This window comes from Perca flavescens, chromosome 18 (assembly GCF_004354835.1).
Source record: "Perca flavescens isolate YP-PL-M2 chromosome 18, PFLA_1.0, whole genome shotgun sequence".
Lineage (NCBI taxonomy): Eukaryota > Metazoa > Chordata > Actinopteri > Perciformes > Percidae > Perca > Perca flavescens.
This window is the reverse complement of record NC_041348.1, coordinates 29906457-29926901: the sequence shown is the minus strand read 5'-3', so window position 1 is coordinate 29926901 and position 20445 is coordinate 29906457. Positions and strand designations below refer to the sequence as shown.

Sequence of the window (20445 nt, the reverse complement as noted above, 5' to 3'; positions counted from 1 at the left end):
GACTTGGGACATTTTGGTCTTGACTTTGTCCTTGACTTGGTACTTGAATTGGGACTTGTTGGACCTGACTTGGGACTTGTATGAATTGTATGTCTTGAGTTGGGATGTTTTGGTCTTGACTTGGTTCTTGAACATTTTGTCCTTGACTTTGTTCTTGACTTGGGACATTTTGGCTTTGACATTGTTCTTGACTCAGGACTAGTTGGACCTGACTTAAGACTATACTTGAAACTTGTAGGACTTTATCCCACCTCTGGATTTTCTTTTCAAACTGTACAGCTATCCATCTCTTCTACCCATCTGATTAAACCAGTGAAATCAACGTAAGGTCAAACCTTTCACCGGGTCGGCATATTTCATGGAAACAAAAAATTGTCAGTTTTGGCCGTTCCTTTTATTAAGTTTCACTAAGTGTTCGCGTTTCTGTTGCACAGATGTTTGAGCAGCAGTTATTAGAGTGATGCCTTTAAAAATGGAAATCATGACTTGTCAGCTTTTTGTATTTCTCCATCAGCATTGATTTCATGCACCAGTGCAAATATCTGGATCGCGTGAAGACAAAAGGGGGCTTTATTTCCCCAGAAAGAGTCTGAACTCAATGACTGAAGTTTGGAAATATTGCACAGCGTACACATCTGTGACTGACATCAGTGCAAGCTCCTATGGTGGACATTTTTGGGGCCATAAGGCTGTGATGTAATTTGGCCGTTTTGAAGATTAGGATCTGCTTAGAAGATGCTGTGAAGCCAATATTACTGTACATTTTATACTCCCCCGTACTCACCACTTTGAGTAGTTTATTATCCCTTGTAAACACCACTTCCTCTATGTATTTTCACTTTTGTTGTATTATATTTACATTAACTTGGATTTTGTTTTTGTCTGAGAGGAAGTTGGTTTGGCAAAGACACAGAGACACAGAGAAGACTCAAAGATGAGCTCAGGAATACAAAGTTCAGTATAATAGAGCTCAAACTGGCCTCATTTTACATCACAGATGTAGAAGCTGCTGTGAGCATATTAATCAACAGTGGAATTACTTTACTTCTAAGAGACTGCTCCTTTGAAAGAGACAATTCTAGGTTGGTATCATTGGTTGAGTTGAACTTAAGTGGGCTCAGCCAAAAAAAGAGATGTCAGAGTAGAAAGTTCAGCACTTTATGGATAAAACTATGTGGAAACTGTAAGATTACACCAACATGTGATGGTTGACCATGTGATTCCAAAACCATGTGTATTAATGCGCAGCTATAACCAGTCTACCGGTTTCACTCTTTCCACCAGATTTTGGAATCTGTCTGCAGTGGTTTGCTCCCATTCAGACACAATAAGCATTAGTGAGGTCCAACACTGATGTCGGTGATCATGTCTGGCTCACAGTTGGTATTCCAGTTCTTCCCAAAGGTTTTGGATGTGGTTGAGTTGAAGTTCTCCCACACCAAACTGGGAAAACCATTTCTTTTTGGAGCTGGATTTGTGTACGGCGGCATTGTGAAGTTGAAACAGAAAAGAGACAAACTTTTATGAATCCCATTTGCTCTCTTCGCAAGACCCGCCCTGTGTAGCATTCAAGCGCTAGGATTGGGCAGGTGTTAATGCTCGTGCAAGGTGCCAGAACCACATTTGTTCAGGTCCTATCCCCTGACCAATGGGCTATTCTGACCTTAACCACTGGAGGTCATGCCTGACCTCAACTAATCGGGCTGCTATGCATGGTGGGATTTTTAATAACATGTCATCTAGGCTAATTAGCTAACCTTATCAGGATTAGATAACATGTTTAAGATACCAGCAAAGCAATATAGGCTTCATAATACTGTCATCATATTTTAATATTATGCTGACTTCAAATGAGATTGTATTTTCCGGGAAGTCAAGTTCACAATATGCACGACGCTCGAGGGGTTTACATAACTTGTAAGTACACTACACTTGCTATGTGACTGACAATATTAATAGAGAACTAACTTGTTCTGTTTAAAAAAAAACTGTATGTAATCTATAGTTAACTATCATGAATAAGGAAAGCTTAGAAGACAGAAAGTCATCAGTGAAAATACTTATCTTTTTGATAGGCTGAACTTATTGTTTTCAAAATGTTTGTACTTACAAAGACATGAATACCATCTCAGTGGATCATTCAAGTCGACTCTTTGACACAGTCAACACAACGCCTCTTAAAAACCCATTAATTACCCAGAAGAACTGAGATTGTTTAGCTCCATTCATTCACTGAGATTTACCTCAATCAGTGAGCTACATCTCAACCCTCGAGAGCAGCTCTGCCTTCAGGAAATGACTATATGATTGCACCTCCAGTCTTAACGTCATTCATCATGTTTAAAAAGGACAACGGCCAATCCATTCGCATTACTGTGGAGTTAACTGGAGGGATTTGAGCCCAGGCCAGCAGGCATATACAGTATATGCTTCCAGTTGTGGGATCTCATTTCAACACCATCATCACTGAGAAACCCATTTCATGGTCGGGTGTGCCAGAAGCTTTGGGTCAAAAACCCCTCTGACATATTTGCTTTAACCAAAACAAAAGCTCTGGATGAGGGTGGACTCAAGTTCAACCAGCAGATATATTTCCCATGATGTAACCGCTCCGATTTTCATGGCCCACAAACAAGGACGAATGCCGTGATAATCCCAGTGACAAGAGGCATTCTGCAGTTATCCCTGTTGTTAGAAAACACGTCGAGCTACGTGTCTGAACCTGCTCTAAGTCGCTGACAGACCCCGCGCTCTCCAGCCGCTTCCTAGCAGAAACTGTTTATCCGTCAGTCCACTTACTGAATGAATGATTTGTTTGGCATCTAACCTCCCAGGCCTTTTGTTAGTGTTTCAGGAAAACTCTGGCAGCAGAATGGGATGAGCGGTGAGGTCATTATGTACATTACCACTGCCAGATCTTCATGTAATGCATGAAGAGGCTGATTGGAATAGGCAAAGCCTTCCCTCTGAGGCTGTCACGATGATGACGTCTGTGCATTCTTTTGACCCTTGGGTTTCTTCTCCACAAAGGTCCTGGTTTCAGGAAATATCAACAATGCCTTCCTGGACAACCTGATCCCAGATACTCCTTATTCGGTCAGTGTCACGGCTATGTACGCCGACGGAGAGGGATCAGCAGTCAAAGACAACGGCAGAACACGTAAGTACAATCTCACTCGCTGACACTGTGTACAATCAAGTGACTGACTCATGCTGGCCGTCGTGAACGTCCACATTGACTCATATGCGTGGATGCGTAAGAGTTTTTCTAAACAAATCTTATCATAAGAGGCGGCTTATGATTCCGTGTTATGTCAAAATTATGATTTACGTTTGGTGCTTGTCATAAAACAAACAGCTACTACAAAGACCAAACAGGACCAAAGAAGCCTAATTAACCCCCAACATGCATATTGTATACAATGTGTATTGAAATTGCATATGAATTACTCCAGTGTTTCTTTTAGGATTTTTTTTTAAGCAGTGGGGGCAGGTCTGTCCGAACAAGACAGACGAAAACTTTGTTTTTGTCACATGCCTCCACTGCCAACGAAGAATCCAAAAATGGAGAAAAGTCTTGATGAATTGAAGTAATAGATGAGCACATTTAACAAAAGCAAAACGACATCAAATCTTCCGTTTACAAACTCTTAACACGACTCATGCAGTTTAATCCAAGTCTCATTTATCCAGTTGTATCTTGCCAACTGATGTTATGATATGGTTTTGCTGTCATCTCTGTATACAGTAAGTATGTCGTTGCACGAGGTAACTCAATGTGTTGGTCCTGCAGTGCCTCGTGCCGGTCCCAGGAACATGCGTGTGTTTGATGCCACCACCAGCACCCTCACCATTGGCTGGGACCACGCAGAGGGTCCCGTGAGGCAGTACAGGATCGGCTACGCTCCCATGACCGGCGACCCCATCACCGAGTTCGTAAGTATTGACTTAGGTGATTCCGATCTAACCAAAGCTTTAAAACACCAAAGTCACACGGTAACACAAACTAATTCACCTTTGGAGGCAGCGGTAGAGCAGCTATGGATAAGTAACTTATACAACCCCACTTCAAAACAAATCTGAACTCCCTGTTTAATCTCTGTTCTGTAAACAGAAGCTCACTACATTTCCAGTATGTCACAATCTGTGAGCAATTTCTTACTTAGTTTTTTTCAACTTTAAACTAGTTTAACATCTCTTTCCGGTGCATTTATTAGTGAAGTAATATATTTTTGTCTCTTGATGGTTTTGGAGAAAAGACACGACCATGTATGCTTTCCTACAAGCTGCCTTTAGCAGATTTTAGTTATGCCCAGCCTGCAGTTGACTGTCCAGAAAAGCAACAAATCCAACGCACACATTAAAGACAGTAAAGACCCAAACATTTATAGCTCAATGTGAAAAAACTTAAGAAGCAGATATGGACAGACTGTTTGTTAAGACAAAGAAAATACAAAATCTCAAGCTTATTCCATTAACTCGGGCCTCTACGTTCCAGCAGTGATGAGAGATTAATTTCAGGTTATGACGTTTTTTTTTTTACTTTGGATAAACTCTTGATACACTCTTACCGTTCACCTTTCGCCGTGATGTTTCATGCAAACTATGCGATGAAGTCACATCTCAGGATTCCCTTGGCCCGCTCAGGTTATAAATCACCGATTAGTGAGACTAATTACAGGCTCTGTTAAACAAACTCGACTGCAATTTGGGCCGTAATAACGTTATTAATAGTCCTAACTAACGAGTTGGACTGGCGGGGGAGGGCGGAGACGGCCCAGATGTGCTCCCCCTCCACTCGTTGGTGAAACACCTGTTCCGTATGAGTCAGCTAACTGCAGCGGAGGGACGGAGATGAGAGGATTCCTCCAGACAGAGGACTGTCGGGGGAACTTCTAACCATTTATAAATGCACGCAATTATTATAATTTAGCATCTGTGGCTAAAAGAGAAGATTTGTGTTTGTACACAGCTTCCAAAAGCCAACTCAACTGCAATTTTCTGCTTCAGGACGGAAAACGATTCCTTCCTGTTTATTAGAGATTAATCTGCTAAAGGAATGGAAAACAGTTTTTAAGGCCCAGAAGGTAAAGTAATAATAATTATCTTTATTTATAGAGCACTTTTCTAACTCCAAGTTACAAAGTGTTTCACAAAACAAACAAAACTGTCATAAAAACATCAGGTTGTTTAAACAACAAATAAAAACTAAAAAAATAGATAACACATTACAGTCGAATGCCTTCCCTTTATAATTACTATACATAACTATAAAGGGATGTTTAGAGGCATTTATGCAATACAGGCAGATTTGCATGCATATCTTACTGAATGGGTTATGAACTCATAGCTTTGTTTAACCAGTGTGCAAATTACGAGGGGACCCAGATAAGAAGTACAGAGTTCTTGTACACTACAAAGTCTTAAGAACAGATGTGTGAGTCAATCTCTTGTACTGAGGTTATTTATGACATTTCGGGCCTTAAAATTGCATAAAAAAAACTCAGCTACTTGTTTTTTGCTGGTTAAAATCTAAAAGCCCTCAATTTGCCATTTGACCAAGAGGCACCAAAAAAAGTGCTTAAATGAACTGGTCTATGTAGAAAATCTAATTAACAAAAACAAATTGCAAAAGAGATGTGATGTCAGTGGAAAGTTAATAAGAAAACAAACCCAACACGAGAGCCTCTCCATGAGGTCTAAGGCAACTTAAGTGCTGTGGGACGTACCCTATTTGCACTTAGCCCGGGTGCTCCCAATCAGTCTAAATGAACAGCTCAGCCTACCAATTACCTGAAAACATGGCACACCAAAAACACACCATCCCAACATCTTTCTAGAAACAACCTCCCTGTCACTCAGGGTTCCCTGGATGTAAAAACACTCGTTATTGCTTTCCTGTTTTCTTCTGCGTTTGAAACCTCTGACTCTTTGATGTTTGGATCTTCAGACTGTGGTTCCGGGGAACAGAAACAACGCCATGCTGCAGAATCTGTTCCCCGACACCCCGTACAACATCACTGTGGAGGCCATCTATGCCGAGGGTCCCGGGGGGTCCCTCAATGGAAACGGACGTACAGGTGAGGCGGCCGCATCTTAGTAACACAGACTCAGGATTTTCAGAAGAAGCTCTGCCCCCAATGTACGCAAATGGTCATGTGATGCGTTGTCAGACGAGTTAATATGGACGGAGATTAGTTCTGCTACCTTCGGGACAGAGATGGTTCTTGTCTCAAAACGCCGCTTAAACATGAAAACCTGGTAGTGTAGATGTAGCCTGAGACCCAACACACAATCACTGGGGTTAAGTGCTTAAAAGAGAAGAAAATAGACTGTGTAGACATCTTGTTAGAGATTAAAAATAGAAGTTTTTGTTCTGTTTGCAAGAGAAGAACGACTCTTGCAGACAAGCCTTCACTAGTTTTGCAGTGGCTGATTTAAACAGCAGGTTTTTCAACACGTCTGCAGTCTTTGGTCTTTAACAAGCTCCTGGAGAAGGTGATAATGTGTTGAAAGTTACAGATTTCAGCCTTACAGCAACACAACGAAAGCTCCATACTGTGTACTAATGTTGGCGAGCATACAAGGTTTAACTAGCTTCCAGTCAAACAGAAAAAAATCACCTAGTTGGACCTTAACTGTATACAGAGAAGAAACATCTTGATCTACTCCAAAAGACAGAATCCACTTCTCCACCATCAATCTGTAGCACTACCAATAGATCACAAACAGACAACTTCCAGTGGAGCTTTGGAGCTATGAGGAAGTGATTGTGCAACACAGAAGTAGAGTTTTTAGCTTTAGCAATGAACAGAGCATGTGAGCAAGTGGGAGGATTTCGGATAGAACGCAAAGTTTTTAAATCTTGGAGCATCGCCTTATCCTCCCATTCCGGTACCACTCCCACCACTAGTTCGAAGCATGCCCAAGCCCGTCTCTGCGTCACCGCAGCACAGAACATGCAGATGGACGCCGCCCGCCCTCCCTCTCCATGCCGCCAGTGCCCGTCATCCGGTGTACCTTTTTGCTGGCAGATCTCTGGGCGTGAAAGGGCGGGCGCCGTTCATCTGAGAAATACAACACGGCTTTTTTTTCTTTTGTGAAGAGAGAGGTAATCAATTTGAGTGGAGCGTGGGTGAAATCCATGTTGAGCACGGAGTGATATTGAGCGAAGCAGCAGGGAGCGGCTGTGAGCGGAAATTCTCACCTCTTCACTTCGCTCGCATGCTCTGGTGCGGAACAAACATGTCAGAGCACAACTTTCAAACATTCGAGAAAAGAATTTCATCCTAAAAGTGTCTCAGAGAAACTTCAGTCTGCTTTTCAACATGTTTCTCTAAAAACTGAAAGTATTTAGAAGTCAGTCCTTTCAGTCTGTATCTTGCTGCCGGGGTTGAACCTGCGAACGTTGTGTCACGGCTCGCTCTCTCTGATCCGCCTTGCTGCTGATGCAACCGTTAAGTTAAACTCACCGACAGCTCGCAGCCCTACAGGCCAGCGGTGCTGCAGAGAGGAGTCAGCGCAGTGAAAATAAATACCGTAGACATACATTAGTCAACAGTGCCAACACGTGTTAGTGTGAGGGGTTCCGACCACTGGGATCTCACACGAGCCAAACTGGGGGAGCAGTAGCATTAGTTACACAAACAATACAGACTCGAAGAAAGCGTGCCAGGCACTTTCAGGTGTCGGTCCAAGTCAGAACTCAGCGGCCGGCCAGCCGGCTTGCTTAAAGCCTGAGCAAAGACCCAAAATTTAAACACGTGTATCAAATATAATGAATTCTATTAACAGAGGGACATGAATTAGCAGCGATTCAATACTTAGGAGGTAGGAATGTTCATCCGGGAAGGGCTTTAGTGTTCAGTTTTTATGTTTGTTTTCAAAATGCATAGGCTGCCACAGACTTAATCTTTGATATTTCGGTGATATTGACAAGCTTCAGACAATTACTTTTTATATAATATAACTAGGGTATATAATATATATATATATATATATATATATATATATATATATATATATATATATATATATATATATATAAAAAAAAATAGGGTATTGGTGCAATACTTTTATATATATATGCTATGTTATTTTTGATATGGTATTATGCAATTGGGCATTGTGCAATACAGACGTTATTGACCACAGCATGAGTTAATGGGAAATGTGCAATCAATATCAAAATGAAGTGCTATATAGGGGGAGGATGTGTTGTGGGTTCTCTTCTGTTCTGTGATTGTGAGGAAAGGTGTGTGGGGGGGGGGCGAGGGAGGGGTATTGTGTGAGGTTTATTATATGTTCATTGAAGCAGTGGATGAGATAATGTATGATTATGTTTCTATGTAGGTTAACTGTATGTTTATTGCGTGTTTATGTGTGATGTGTCGCCATTTCGTTTCTCTCAAATGCCCAAGACAAATTTCTTCCATAGGAGACAATAAAGGCTTATCTTATCTTATCTTATCTTATCTTATCCTCTCTGTCACAGTCGGCCTGTTGAGTCCCAGGAACCTCCGTGTCTCAGATGAGTGGTACACCAGATTCAGAGTGGCCTGGGATCCGGTGGCTGCTCCGGTCCAGGGATACAAGCTCATCTACACTCCTGCAGGTGAGACTATACGTCACATCAACACATCCACACAGTCTATGAACACGTCTCGCTGCTCTCGGCTGGTAAAAGGTTAGGATGAAGGTGAATTTGAGGATTTGAGGCAGTGGTTCCAACCTTTTTGGCTGTTTACCTTTTCAAACAAAGCATACAGTGTTATGTTATATGTTGGCTGTGTAAATAAAGCATAAATGAATGCTTTTGAAGCCCTGTCATCACTGCGTGGCAAGTATTATTTTACATGACTACAGACATAGTCATTGTTTTTGACAATTTGGTTGAAATAAACCCAAATTTGTGATATTTGTGATTTTGGAAATGGGTCAAATTTGACCCAAGGACAACCGGAGGGATGAAGCCCTCCCTCACCATTGTGAACTGTATGAACGTGTTGGATGGCTTTCTCTGTCAACACGAAGACTTCAACACTGGCATACCTTCATATCCAAGGCTATTTTAGGTCTCCTACCTTCTGACCTACCTACCTACAATCTTTGTTCCCAGGATCCTTTGTTTGCAAGTACAGAGGTCAAACGTTTCCTGTAGTTTTTCACCAGGTTTGCACACACTGCAGGAGGGATTTTGGCCCACTCCTCCACACAGATCTTCTCTAGATCAGTCAGGTTTCTGGGCTGTCGCTGAGAAACACGGAGTTTGAGCTCCCTCCAAAGATTCTCTATTGGGTTTAGGTCTGGAGACTGGCTAGGCCACGCCAGAACCTTGATATGCTTCTTACAGAGCCACTCCTTGGTTATCCTGGCTGTGTGCTTCAGGTCATTGTCATGTTGGAAGACCCAGCCTCGACCCATCTTCAATGCTCTAACTGAGGGAAGGAGGTTGTTCCCCAAAATCTCGCAATACATGGCCCCGGTCATCCTCTCCTTAATACAGTGCAGTCGCCCTGTCCCATGTGCAGAAAAACACCCCCAAAGCATGATGCTACCACCCCCATGCTTCACGGTAGGGATGGTGTTCTTGGGATGGTACTCATCATTCTTCTTCCTCCAAACACGGTTAGTGGAATTATGACCAAAAAGTTCTATTTTGGTCTCATCTGACCACATGACTTTCTCCCATGACTCCTCTGGATCATCCAAATGGTCATTGGCAAACTTAAGACGGGCCTTGACATGTGCTGGTTTAAGCAGGGGAACCTTCCGTGCCATGCATGATTTCAAACCATGACGTCTTAGTGTATTACCAACAGTAACCTTGGAAACGGTGGTCGCAGCTCTTTTCAGGTCATTGACCAGCTCCTCCCGTGTAGTTCTGGGCCGATTTCTCACTTTTCTTAGGACCATTGAGACCCCCCGAGGTGAGATCTTGCATGGAGCCCCAGTCCGAGGGAGATTGACAGTCATGTTTAGCTTCTTCCATTTTCTAATGATTGCTCCAACAGTGGACCTTTTTTCACCAAGCTGCTTGGCAATTTCCCCGTAGCCCTTTCCAGCCTTGTGGAGGTGTACAATTTTGTCTCTAGTGTCTTTGGACAGCTCTTTGGTCTTGGCCATGTTAGTAGTTGGATTCTTACTGATTGTATGGGGTGGACAGGTGTCTTTATGCAGCTAACAACCTCAAACAGGTGCATCTAATTTAGGATAATTAATGGAGTGGAGGTGGACATTTTAAAGGCAGACTAACAGGTCTTTGAGGGTCAGAATTCTAGCTGATGGATAGGTGTTCAAATACTTATTTGCAGCTGTATCATACAAATAAATAGTTAAAAAAACATATATTGAGATTTCTGGATTTTTTTTTTCTAGATTATGTCTCTCACAGTGGACATGCACCTACGATGACAATTTCAGACCCCTCCATGATTTCCAAGTGGGAGAACTTGCAAAATAGCAGGGTGTTCAAATACTTACTTTCCTCACTGTAAATAATACATAACTGTCTTCTGGAACTTTGAGCTGAATCGCAGCTTCATCAGAGGTTTGCATTTTCTCAGTTGCAGATGGATCTGTTGACAAGCAAGCTCCGTAGCTCTTAGGATTTCCTCCATACTTTTCTCCTCTGTCTTGGCTCAAAGTCTGAGGTTAAAGACTGCATGTTACTCAGGAAAATGCTAATAATTGCGATTGTTTCACTCAGTTTGGGAAAAAATTGTTCTTGAACGGGTCGTTGTTGAACTTGGCTTCCGTCCCAAACTGCAAAATAATTCCAAGCTAGTTGAGACATTTCTGAAAACAATCTTCTGACTGTGAGATGAGTGGCTGTAATCATTCATGATTCAGTCCTGCACAATCTCATCCCTCTTTATTATTGAATTTGTTGTTCTTTCCAGGGACTGACCAGACCATAGATTTCTTTGTGGGTGACGTGACGTCATACACTCTGCACAACCTGCTACCTGGAACCACCTACGATCTTGAAGTGGTGGCTCAGTACACCAGCGGCATGAGTGCCCCGCTCCCTGGACAGGGAACAACACGTACGTACAGTAACAAAGTCCTTCTACTGATACGTGTTTTTCCTGTAACTTTAACAGAATACAGTCATGTTTTATTTGTTTCCTAATTACATAACAGTGTTCCATGTATTTTGTTACTCCACAAGCCTGTCTCTTGGATACGTTTGATTGGTTGAATTGTGAATTTCTGTCCTCCGCAGTCTACCTGAACGTGACCAACATTGAAACTTTCAACGTCGACCACGACAAGTTCTGCATCAAATGGACGGCTCACAGAGCGGCCACGTCGTACCGCATCAAACTCAACCCTGCCGACAGTAAGTCTCCTCCAGTTACACTACCTACCATACACCCTATTGTTTTAGGACCATTTTTAAATGCCTTTTTTACAGACACAACCAAAGAATTTGGCTCAGCCTTGTGACCAGCAATAATAAAAAGCCAGAGGATTCGTTTTGAAGTTAAATTGTTTATTGCCAAACTTGCTACTTGCTTCTTACCATTTAGATTAGTTTTCTGTTGCTTTTTTCTTTCTTTTCTGTTGAGCGTGGAGGTCTAGTAGTCCAGTTTTCGCTGCTGTATTTCTTAGTTTATACACTGTTTTGATAGTTTAGGGGAGAGAACGTTTTTTTTAATAGATTTTTTTTTCACAGTTCCAGCCATTCATTTCCATATGATATTATCAATTAACAGACTCTTTACAGCGGCAAATCCTCACTTTTGAGAACTTGTAACCAACACATTTTTTGTTGTTGTTGCATTTTTAAGACTTTTAAGGAGGATTAAAAGATTATCAAAATTGTGGCTGGTTAATTTTTATTTAACAGTGCTTTTATTCCACTTTCAATAAGTTACAGGAGAGAAAGACCTGAACAGCCACAACACATTTTGTTCTCATTAACGAATCTCACAAAACATTTTCATAATAAACGAGATAAAAGAACGCGTTGCTCCGACCCTACTGATACTACTACCTGCTACAGCTGCTTTAGGTTCACGTGTGCACCTGATGGCGATGGTGTGGTCCACTTTAACACTCAGATCCTGATCGGAGGTGACTTGTTTGAGGTGATGCATGCAGTATTGTGTGCAATAAGACTCCCAGCAGATGTTTTGAAGGCATATCTCCAGATGAGGTCTCCTCTGTGGCCATGGTTGCTACAGATCCTTCACAGCATTTAGCCGACTATGTCGGCTGTTGGGATCTCGTCTAGACCTTTTTTTTTTTTTTCCTCTCGGAGACTGTTTATCTTTCGGCCTCCTCCTTGTAATTATTACTTGAAGCAGAATGCAAGTTCTGGCGGAGATTGAAAGCGTCCGACCACCAAGCTTTAATTGTGTTTCTGTCTGCAAAGATTACATCCTTTTCAATTACTGAAGGGTCTTTGAATCCCATCTGGTACGTATTCGCACATGTACACGGGTTAGCGGTTAAAGAGAAAGGAAAACCCAAGGAGGGAGCGTCCATATTTAAATATCTATATGGTAGTCATTAGCCATTCGGGCCGCTATGACGGGTTGCCAGAACAAATTTGGGTCTGCTAGCGTGAGACAGATGATAGCTGTAACCACTACCAGAGGATCAGAAATCCTCCGCCTGAGAATCCGTCCCAGTGAGAGGCAGCAGACGGTGCTTTTAGGCCATTAAATCACTCAACTGTTTCTTCTCAAGTGGAAATGCAAACAGTGGTTCGGTCGCGAGAAGCGGAAAAACTGTCTTTGGACCAAGTGTCAAGGTCTTCTCCGCTCATATTTTCTTCAAATTTCAAAAGTATGGAAGCCTATTTCCACCAGTAAGAGAAGAGAATAGGATAAAAATGAAGTATTGTGATTGAACAAAAAAAAAAATATATAATGAGTTGATATCTCAAAATAATGACTTAATATTTGAAAATCATAATTTAGTCTGAAAATAATGACTTAGTATTTGAAAATGAGTTAGTATCTGACATTAATGACTTAGTATCTCAAAATATTGACTTAAAATATCTAAATAAGTTATTGTTTCTTAAAATAAGGTTTGGATTATTTTGAGATACTACGCTATCCAAAGACACTAAGTTATCATTTCCAGTTTCTCATAATGACTTACAGGATCTTTTTTTTCATCACGTTGGCGGAAATGGGCTTCCATACAAAAAGCCATGAAAAGTAGTCCGAAGAAGAACAAGATGTGGCTGCCAGTTTTAAAGAATTCAAATATCCAGCTGAAATATTTCAGCGATTTTATTTTGTCTACATCACTCTCGAACAAATCTGCGCGTGTCTGATGTCCTGATAAACGAGGGCCACCGTTTTGGAGTAGATCTGAGCGAGAGGCATGTGTGTTTTCCCAGAACAATTTATATTAGGTGACTTCGATCAAAACTTGTTGATATTACCGAGCTCATTCTGAAAGTACTGCATCAGCTGAGCTGCTGGATACTGCCATTTGACAGAGAACGATGAAATCCTTCTGACTTAAGAGTTGTAACGCTGAAAAGCAGCAAACCTCATCCACGGCAGCTGCCTCTGCAATAAACATGCTTTGTTTGTTTGTGCTTTCTAGAACGTGCAGTGTAAATAGGAAACCTTATTACCAATGAATCACTGCCCAGACGTGCAGACATGTAAACATTTCAGTGGAAGGGTCAGTTTCTGGGTGTTGTTCATCCCAGATGAAGCGGCATTAACTTTTTTTTATTTTTATTTTCCTCTGTTAGCAACATAATAGAAAAATACAACACTGACAGAACTACAAACATGAACACATGCCCAAAGGCTCAAATATAGTCTCTCTTCTCTCATGGTGGCTTGTAACAGACACAACTGTAGTCACAAGTAGTTTTATTTAAACTTTATTCATCAAGCAGTTTTTAAAACAAGAGATAGGAAAATGTTTTGCAGCAAATCCGATAAGATAAATTGAAAATAATGAACAAGAAAAGCAATTCAGAGCTTCAAACTTAACTGATAACTCTTAACTGTCAGAGGTTTTATAAGTAACTAAAGATGCCAGATTTGTTTAACAAACCACATTTTTATATAAAAAAAAACGGAAATATGCTGTCAAATAAAAATCTTTTTTTGCATTTGCGAAGCTGAAATACAGCCTGAAATTGCCAACATTATAATCCAGCAGGCCTGTTAGTCTTAAAAGCCAGAAGTGTAAACACCTGGCTGGGTAAGTAATCTTTGAGTCATTGTAATTATCATTAATGCTATCATACCCCTGGAGATACATATAATGAATAATTATCGGAGTAGTTTTCAGCACTTAGATTAATCTTTCATGATGATTCAGAGCTGAAAAATGGTTTAAAACCCACTGGGTGTGCTTTACATGGCTGGACCTGTGAACTTTCAGCCATCCACTACAAACTCTGGAGCTTTTCTGCCTCACAGTGTCCTGCCATCTTTTACTTATTGGCTACGGTTACCGTACATGCTCGTTTCCCTTTGAGTGTTTTCAATATGATCGATGAGTTCCATGAAAATGTTTTAATGAACAAAAAATTATCCGCTAAGGTGTCCCATGTTTTAGTACACATTTTACCACTTTGATTTAGTACAAGACTATACTGTTGCTGCAGTAATTTAAAAGAGGCGGTGAAACGTCTGTTTATCCCATGTATAAAACCTGGATACAGCGTTTGACAGAGTTGGTCAGTGGTGCGTGAAGCCAGAAAAATTCAACTGCCATGTATAAAAACGACCCGGATGATTGGCGGTGCTTCCGCACTGTGCCACCCATAGAGCAGACGCACTAGAGACTTCCACTGACTGAGCCGGCTACTTCCAGGGGGAGCGTGCCTATGTTCCCACAGCCCTGAGTTCCCACAGCCCTATGTTCCCACATTTCTAAGATATTTTTCTAAATTAGCCCACATTTCCTTTCCTCAATTTGTATCAGATTTGATCCCCCTAACCCTAACCCCTAACCCTAACAAAATGTTGTGGGAGGATAGGGCTTAAATTGAAGAGAAATGTTGGAACACAAGACCTAATTTTGAAAATGTCCTAGAAATGTGGGAACATAGGGCCTAATTTTAAGAAAATTCTTAGAAATGTGGGAACGTAGGGCTGTGGGAACATAGGGCTGACCCCCTTCCAGGTTAAGTGCTCTGCTAATTTGAATGGGGAATAAATGATTGAATAGTGCGGCTCTTCTAGACTTTCCCAATGTTATCGAACCTAATGGATCAGATTCTGATAGTGAAATGAGTCATTTTACGGGGATTGTGACGCTAAAAAAAAAAAATCATCCACTGATTCACAGACGTCTCTTCAAATGGCCTTAAATCCAGGCGCCCTTCTGGGGGCCTGTTTTATCCTGCCAAAATTAGTAACATTGCTTGTTCAAAGATGGTTTCTGACTCTGGAAAGACTTACCACTCTCAAAGGTTGAGATGACAGCCGAACGAAGGACGAGAGTGTGAAGGATCTTTCCAATGAACTGTCTTTGACTTCATTTAAGGGGGTTGTGAAAACAAATCTCCATTTGTTAGGTGTGATATGTAAAATATCAGTGCAATTTAATTCAGAATAATCCAGTTAATCTGATTTTGATATATAGAAGATCTGACCGATTGGTGGAATACAAATCTTCCATTTCTCCTGCAGCCTCCAGCAGAGGACAACATGAGATCACCATCCCCGCCGGTCTTCCTCAGTACTGCTTTGACGGACTCTCTCCTGATGCTCTGTACCACGCCACGGTCTTCGTTCAGACTCCAAACCTGGAGGGTCCGGGAGTCAGCACAAAAGAGAGAACATGTAAGTGTTGCATTTGAAACATGAAAAACACGATTGTAGCGCCAAGCTCCCTCTATCTAACACGTCCGGTAAAAACTTGAACTGTAAAGTGTCTGAGATTCAAACACTCTGCGTTATCCAAACACTCGATTTACGTCATCTCACTTCAGCCAAAACAATGACTTCATCACACCACATGTTTACTGTTGTTCTGTATTTATTACAAATATGTCGATGGCAGTTTGCAACGTTTTATTTTTGTCTTTCTCACAGTGGTGAAGCCAACTCCAGTTCCAACGCTCCCACCAGCCCCAACGGCTCCACCCACCATCCCCCCAGGATGGGCAGGTAAGTGTCTAAAGGCACCCAGAATCCTTTGCTGTCAAATAAAAAGCCTTCGGACACGAGTCAACCAGTGGAGATTCACCGGTGGGTAAACGCGGATCTCCAGGTACTGCCGCCATTCATCTGCATGTACGGGAGTACACAGAGCTGGTTGAAAATCTGCAGACTTTCCCTTAAAGTGCTCATATATTGTGCTCATTTTCAGGTTCATAATTTTATTTTCGAGGTTATACCAGAATAGGTTTACATGGTTTAATTTTCAAAAATCATCATATTTGTGTTGTACTGCACATTGCTGCAGCTCCTCTTTTCACCCTGTGTGTTGAGCTCTCTGTTTTAGCTACAGAGTGAGACATCTCACTTCTGTTCCATCTTTGTTGGGAGTCGGACATGCTTAGTAGCTAGGTAAGGACTACTAGCCAGTCAGAAGCACAGTATGAGGGTGTGCCCTGACAGTACCTAGGTAAGGACTACTGGCCAGTCAGAAGCAAAGTATGAGGTCGTGCCCTGACAGTACCTAGGTAAGGACTACTGGCCAGTCAGAAGCAGAGTATGAGGGCGTGCCCTGACAGTACCTAGGTAAGGACTACTAGCCAGTCAGAAGCAGAGTATGAGGGCGTGCCATGCTAGCAGCTAGGTGAGCATTATAACGTGTGTTCCAAAGTGACCACGTTTGTCTCTGAAGTAAAGGCTGGACTACAGTAGAGCTGTTTGGAGCAGTTGGTGAACAGTGTTTTCTGTTGGAGATGGTAAGTCCCTTTGGGGGGGGGGACTTTGTAAACCTATAAAATTCACAAAAAATATATATAACACAATAAGGGAAAGGGAAAAAGCCAAAAAGCATAATATGAGCACTTTAAGTTAACAGTTAAGTTAAGGGAAAGTCTGCCGATTTTCAACCAGCTCTGTACACGCTAGCTAGCTTTGGTTGACGAGGTGCTACCAAACGCTAAAGTGCAGACATTTTTAGGCAACCAAAACTGTTCCAGTTTTAACATTTTGGCTGCACGGACGATAATTTCCATTGTTGATTATTCTGTTGATTATTTTCTGGATCAGTGGATCAGTTGTTTGGTCTCTAAAATGTCAGAAAATGGTGAAAAATGTGGATCAGTGTTTCTCCAAAGCCCAAGATGACATCCTCAAATGTCTTGTTTTGTCCACAACTCAAAGATATTCATTTTCCTGTCACAGAGGAGAGAAGAAACTAGTACATATTCACATTTAACAAGCTGCAATCAGAGTATGTTAACTTTTTTCATAACAAATGACTCAAACCGATTTATCGATTATCAAAATAGTTGACGATTAATTGAACAGTTTACAACTAATCAATTAATCTTTGCAGCTCTAAGGAAAATAACCGTTAGTTGCTGTTCTAATTCACTGTTGATGATATATCAAATTTAAATGGAATCTTTACATATCAGATTTAGTAAAAGGTTTGCTGCTGTTAGTAAAAGACATTAAAACATCTTCCCAGGACTCCGTAATGCTGTGCCACATTCAGAAACAGCAGGTCCAACGTATCCGCTCTCCCCAAAACCTCTTTGTGTGAAACCTGGATCCTCCCAGGACTGAATTGGCCGAGTCTTTTCATTCAAGCTCAGCTCTGATTGGAAACTCCTCAATGCAACGTGTTCTGGCCCGGGCGACGCTTTGAACGCCGACTCCTTCTGGATCGGACTGGTTCCAGCGGTGAATTAATAGCCGCCACATGTTCTGTAGGGCACGTGAAGGGGAACACGCCTGTTAAAAGGAAGATAGACCTGTCATCTGTTTGTGTCTTGTACTGTGTGAAAGTTGTTTTACATATCTAAGATTACAAAGTGAGCTGCATCACATAAGGCAAAAATTATTCAAAGCTTTTTGTCCAATTCGTTTTGGTCTGAGAGGAACCCATTAACGAGAGCTCACTTTCAACCCTTCTGGTAACCAAATGTTGCTTGATGTTTTTTTGTTGTTTTTAATCGGTGAAGCCCATAATTACTCTCACGTCATTTTTCTCAATCATTTTGTTTTGCTGAACGCTTTCAGCTGACTTTTTTTTTTTTCACGCGCTCCAGCTCACAAACAGTAATGATGGCGTGTGACGATGCCATATTCTCTGCTGGCGTTTGCGATGCTGCCCTGCGGTCTGGCCGGCCGACTTCTAAAGCTCCACGTTGACTTGTTTTTCTTGCCGCAGTTTGCAGAGGTGCCAAGGCAGATGTGGTGTTCCTCATCGACGGCTCCTGGAGTATCGGCGAGGAGAGCTTCACCAAAGTTGTGCAATTTGTCTCCGGCATGGTCGCTGCCTTCGATGTCATCGGACCCTCAGGAATGCAGGTTGGTATTCATCCAATAGCAAGACAGGGTTGCTCTCTGACATCAGTACAATGTACAAAAGTTTTGGTTTTATGTGCACAATCAAAACATACAGTAATAAAGCTCAATGGATGTGTCCAGGGGAGGAAGGGGACGCCATCGGGGCTCATAAACGTATGTAAAAAAAAAAAAAAAAAGAGTCATAGAGTTTAATCATAAACTTCAGACTACTAGAATAACAGCAAAACAAGCAACGACAAAAGAGAGTTGAATAAGGGGGAAACTTATTTAAGTTATTCAAAGGTTAATTAAAGGTTTTTCAACTGAGTCCTGCAGCTATGTGATAGAGTAGATGACTTTATATTTTGAAACCGTTCCAGAGAGAGTGACTTGTATATTTAATGGTATATTGATACCAAAATGTGCAGGTTAAATGTAAGTCCTTACATACAGCAAAATATGAATCAATCTCCAGAGGGGAAACTCAAAACATAAAAAAGTATAGAGAAATAGAGAAGTAAAACATTTTTTAAATACAAAATAAAAGTAAGAATAAGAAATAAAATAACAAATAAGTACAAAAGGTCTGAGAGTTGATTCAAACTATGTTTTGAAAAACTTCAGACAGGGAGAAATGATAAAAATATAAACCGAGACAGATGTCTGATTGACATCCAAACGTTTTCATTTACGTTTGACAGATATTTTCAGTGTGAAAACTTGATACACGTTTACACTGCTTGAAACCTTTGGTTTTAAAACCTGTATTCATACTACATTGTGTTTATATATTAAGTCTGTAAGTAGTTTTTTTCCTTCTCGTGCGTTGTCGACAGTCTTTCTGACAGATAAATCCCTCAGCATCTTTAAAAAAAAAAAAAAAAAAAAACGTTCAAAAATACTTCCAGCTGTTTCGAGCTGTTTTTTTCTCTCCAAAATCCCTAAAGACGTCCATCTGGATAAAGAAATATTTTGTTTGCTACAAAATAAGAAATATTTTTAACCCGTTTCCCAAGTTCTGTTCACTAATCCAGAAAAGATCCTAGCTGGAAGGTGTTTGATTTATATGCCATGAAACAATTTAAAAAGCTTTCTTATCAGGTATATTTATCGCTATTAATACAATTCTCCAGTATATTATATTTTCAGCAGTGACACTTGCGGAAAATCTTCTTAACTTAACTTAACATGATTGTCTTTTTCTTGCATTACACAACCATGTTCTTGTAATTGAACTGATAGAGTAGTCATTTGTGTGTTTTACTTTAAAAATCAAGGCTCTAATGTTAGGTGTATAGGTCTCCCTATACGTTAGCTGATTTCTTGCTAACGTCAGTGACGTGACTTTCCAAACAGGTGTCGTTCGTGCAGTACAGCGACGGAGCCAAGACCGAGTTCAGGCTCAACGCTTATCAGGACAAAGGGGTCGCCATGTCTGCACTCAAACTCATCCCTTACCGAGGAGGAAACACCAAGACAGGTTGGATCACATACACGCAGTCCAGACAGACAGACAGTCAGTCACAAAGACAGACAGACAGATGGACAGACAGTCGGACAGTCAGTCAGTCAGTCAGTTGTTTTTCTGACACAGTTTTCTTCTGTTGAGCAGGAGCGGCGCTGAAACACACCTACGAGAAGGCCTTTTCCTTCGAAAATGGAATGAGGAGAAACGTTCCCAAAGTGGTGGTAACGATCACTGACGGACGCTCTCAGGACGAGGTGAAGAAGAACGCTGCCAAGCTGCAGCACGCAGGTAACGCTTCAGGGTTACTATAGGAAACCCAAACTAAAAAACTCTTTCTAGTAATCTGAAACTATAAAAACTAAAACCTTCAAGAAAAACTAAACTGAAACTATATTGTGAGCTTAAAAAACTACTAAAGATAAAATACAAATGAACGCAAATCATTTCAGTTTTTTTAGTCATAATATTTCACTGCTGAAAAACAGGAGACACCACGAATTGATTAAACAGATTGAACCACAGAAATGGAAAAAACTAAATAAATAAAAAGCTAAAACTAAATCT

General features: G+C 41.1%; 1 protein-coding gene across 7 annotated transcripts in view; it reads left to right on the top strand.

Moving 5' to 3' along the window:
- The window catches only part of col12a1b (collagen, type XII, alpha 1b), a 150291-nt gene that overhangs the window by 95070 nt on the left and 34776 nt on the right, over positions 1-20445 (top strand). For all 7 annotated transcript variants that reach the window (XM_028605437.1, XM_028605440.1, XM_028605436.1 and 4 more), the window contains 11 exons: positions 3031-3160; positions 3794-3936; positions 5951-6080; positions 8495-8614; positions 10902-11048; positions 11228-11344; positions 15630-15782; positions 16035-16109; positions 18295-18434; positions 19770-19893; positions 20026-20169. In XM_028605437.1, coding sequence (XP_028461238.1) covers positions 3031-3160; positions 3794-3936; positions 5951-6080; positions 8495-8614; positions 10902-11048; positions 11228-11344; positions 15630-15782; positions 16035-16109; positions 18295-18434; positions 19770-19893; positions 20026-20169 — 1423 coding nt within the window. The remainder of the gene's footprint in view (positions 1-3030; positions 3161-3793; positions 3937-5950; positions 6081-8494; positions 8615-10901; positions 11049-11227; positions 11345-15629; positions 15783-16034; positions 16110-18294; positions 18435-19769; positions 19894-20025; positions 20170-20445) is intronic.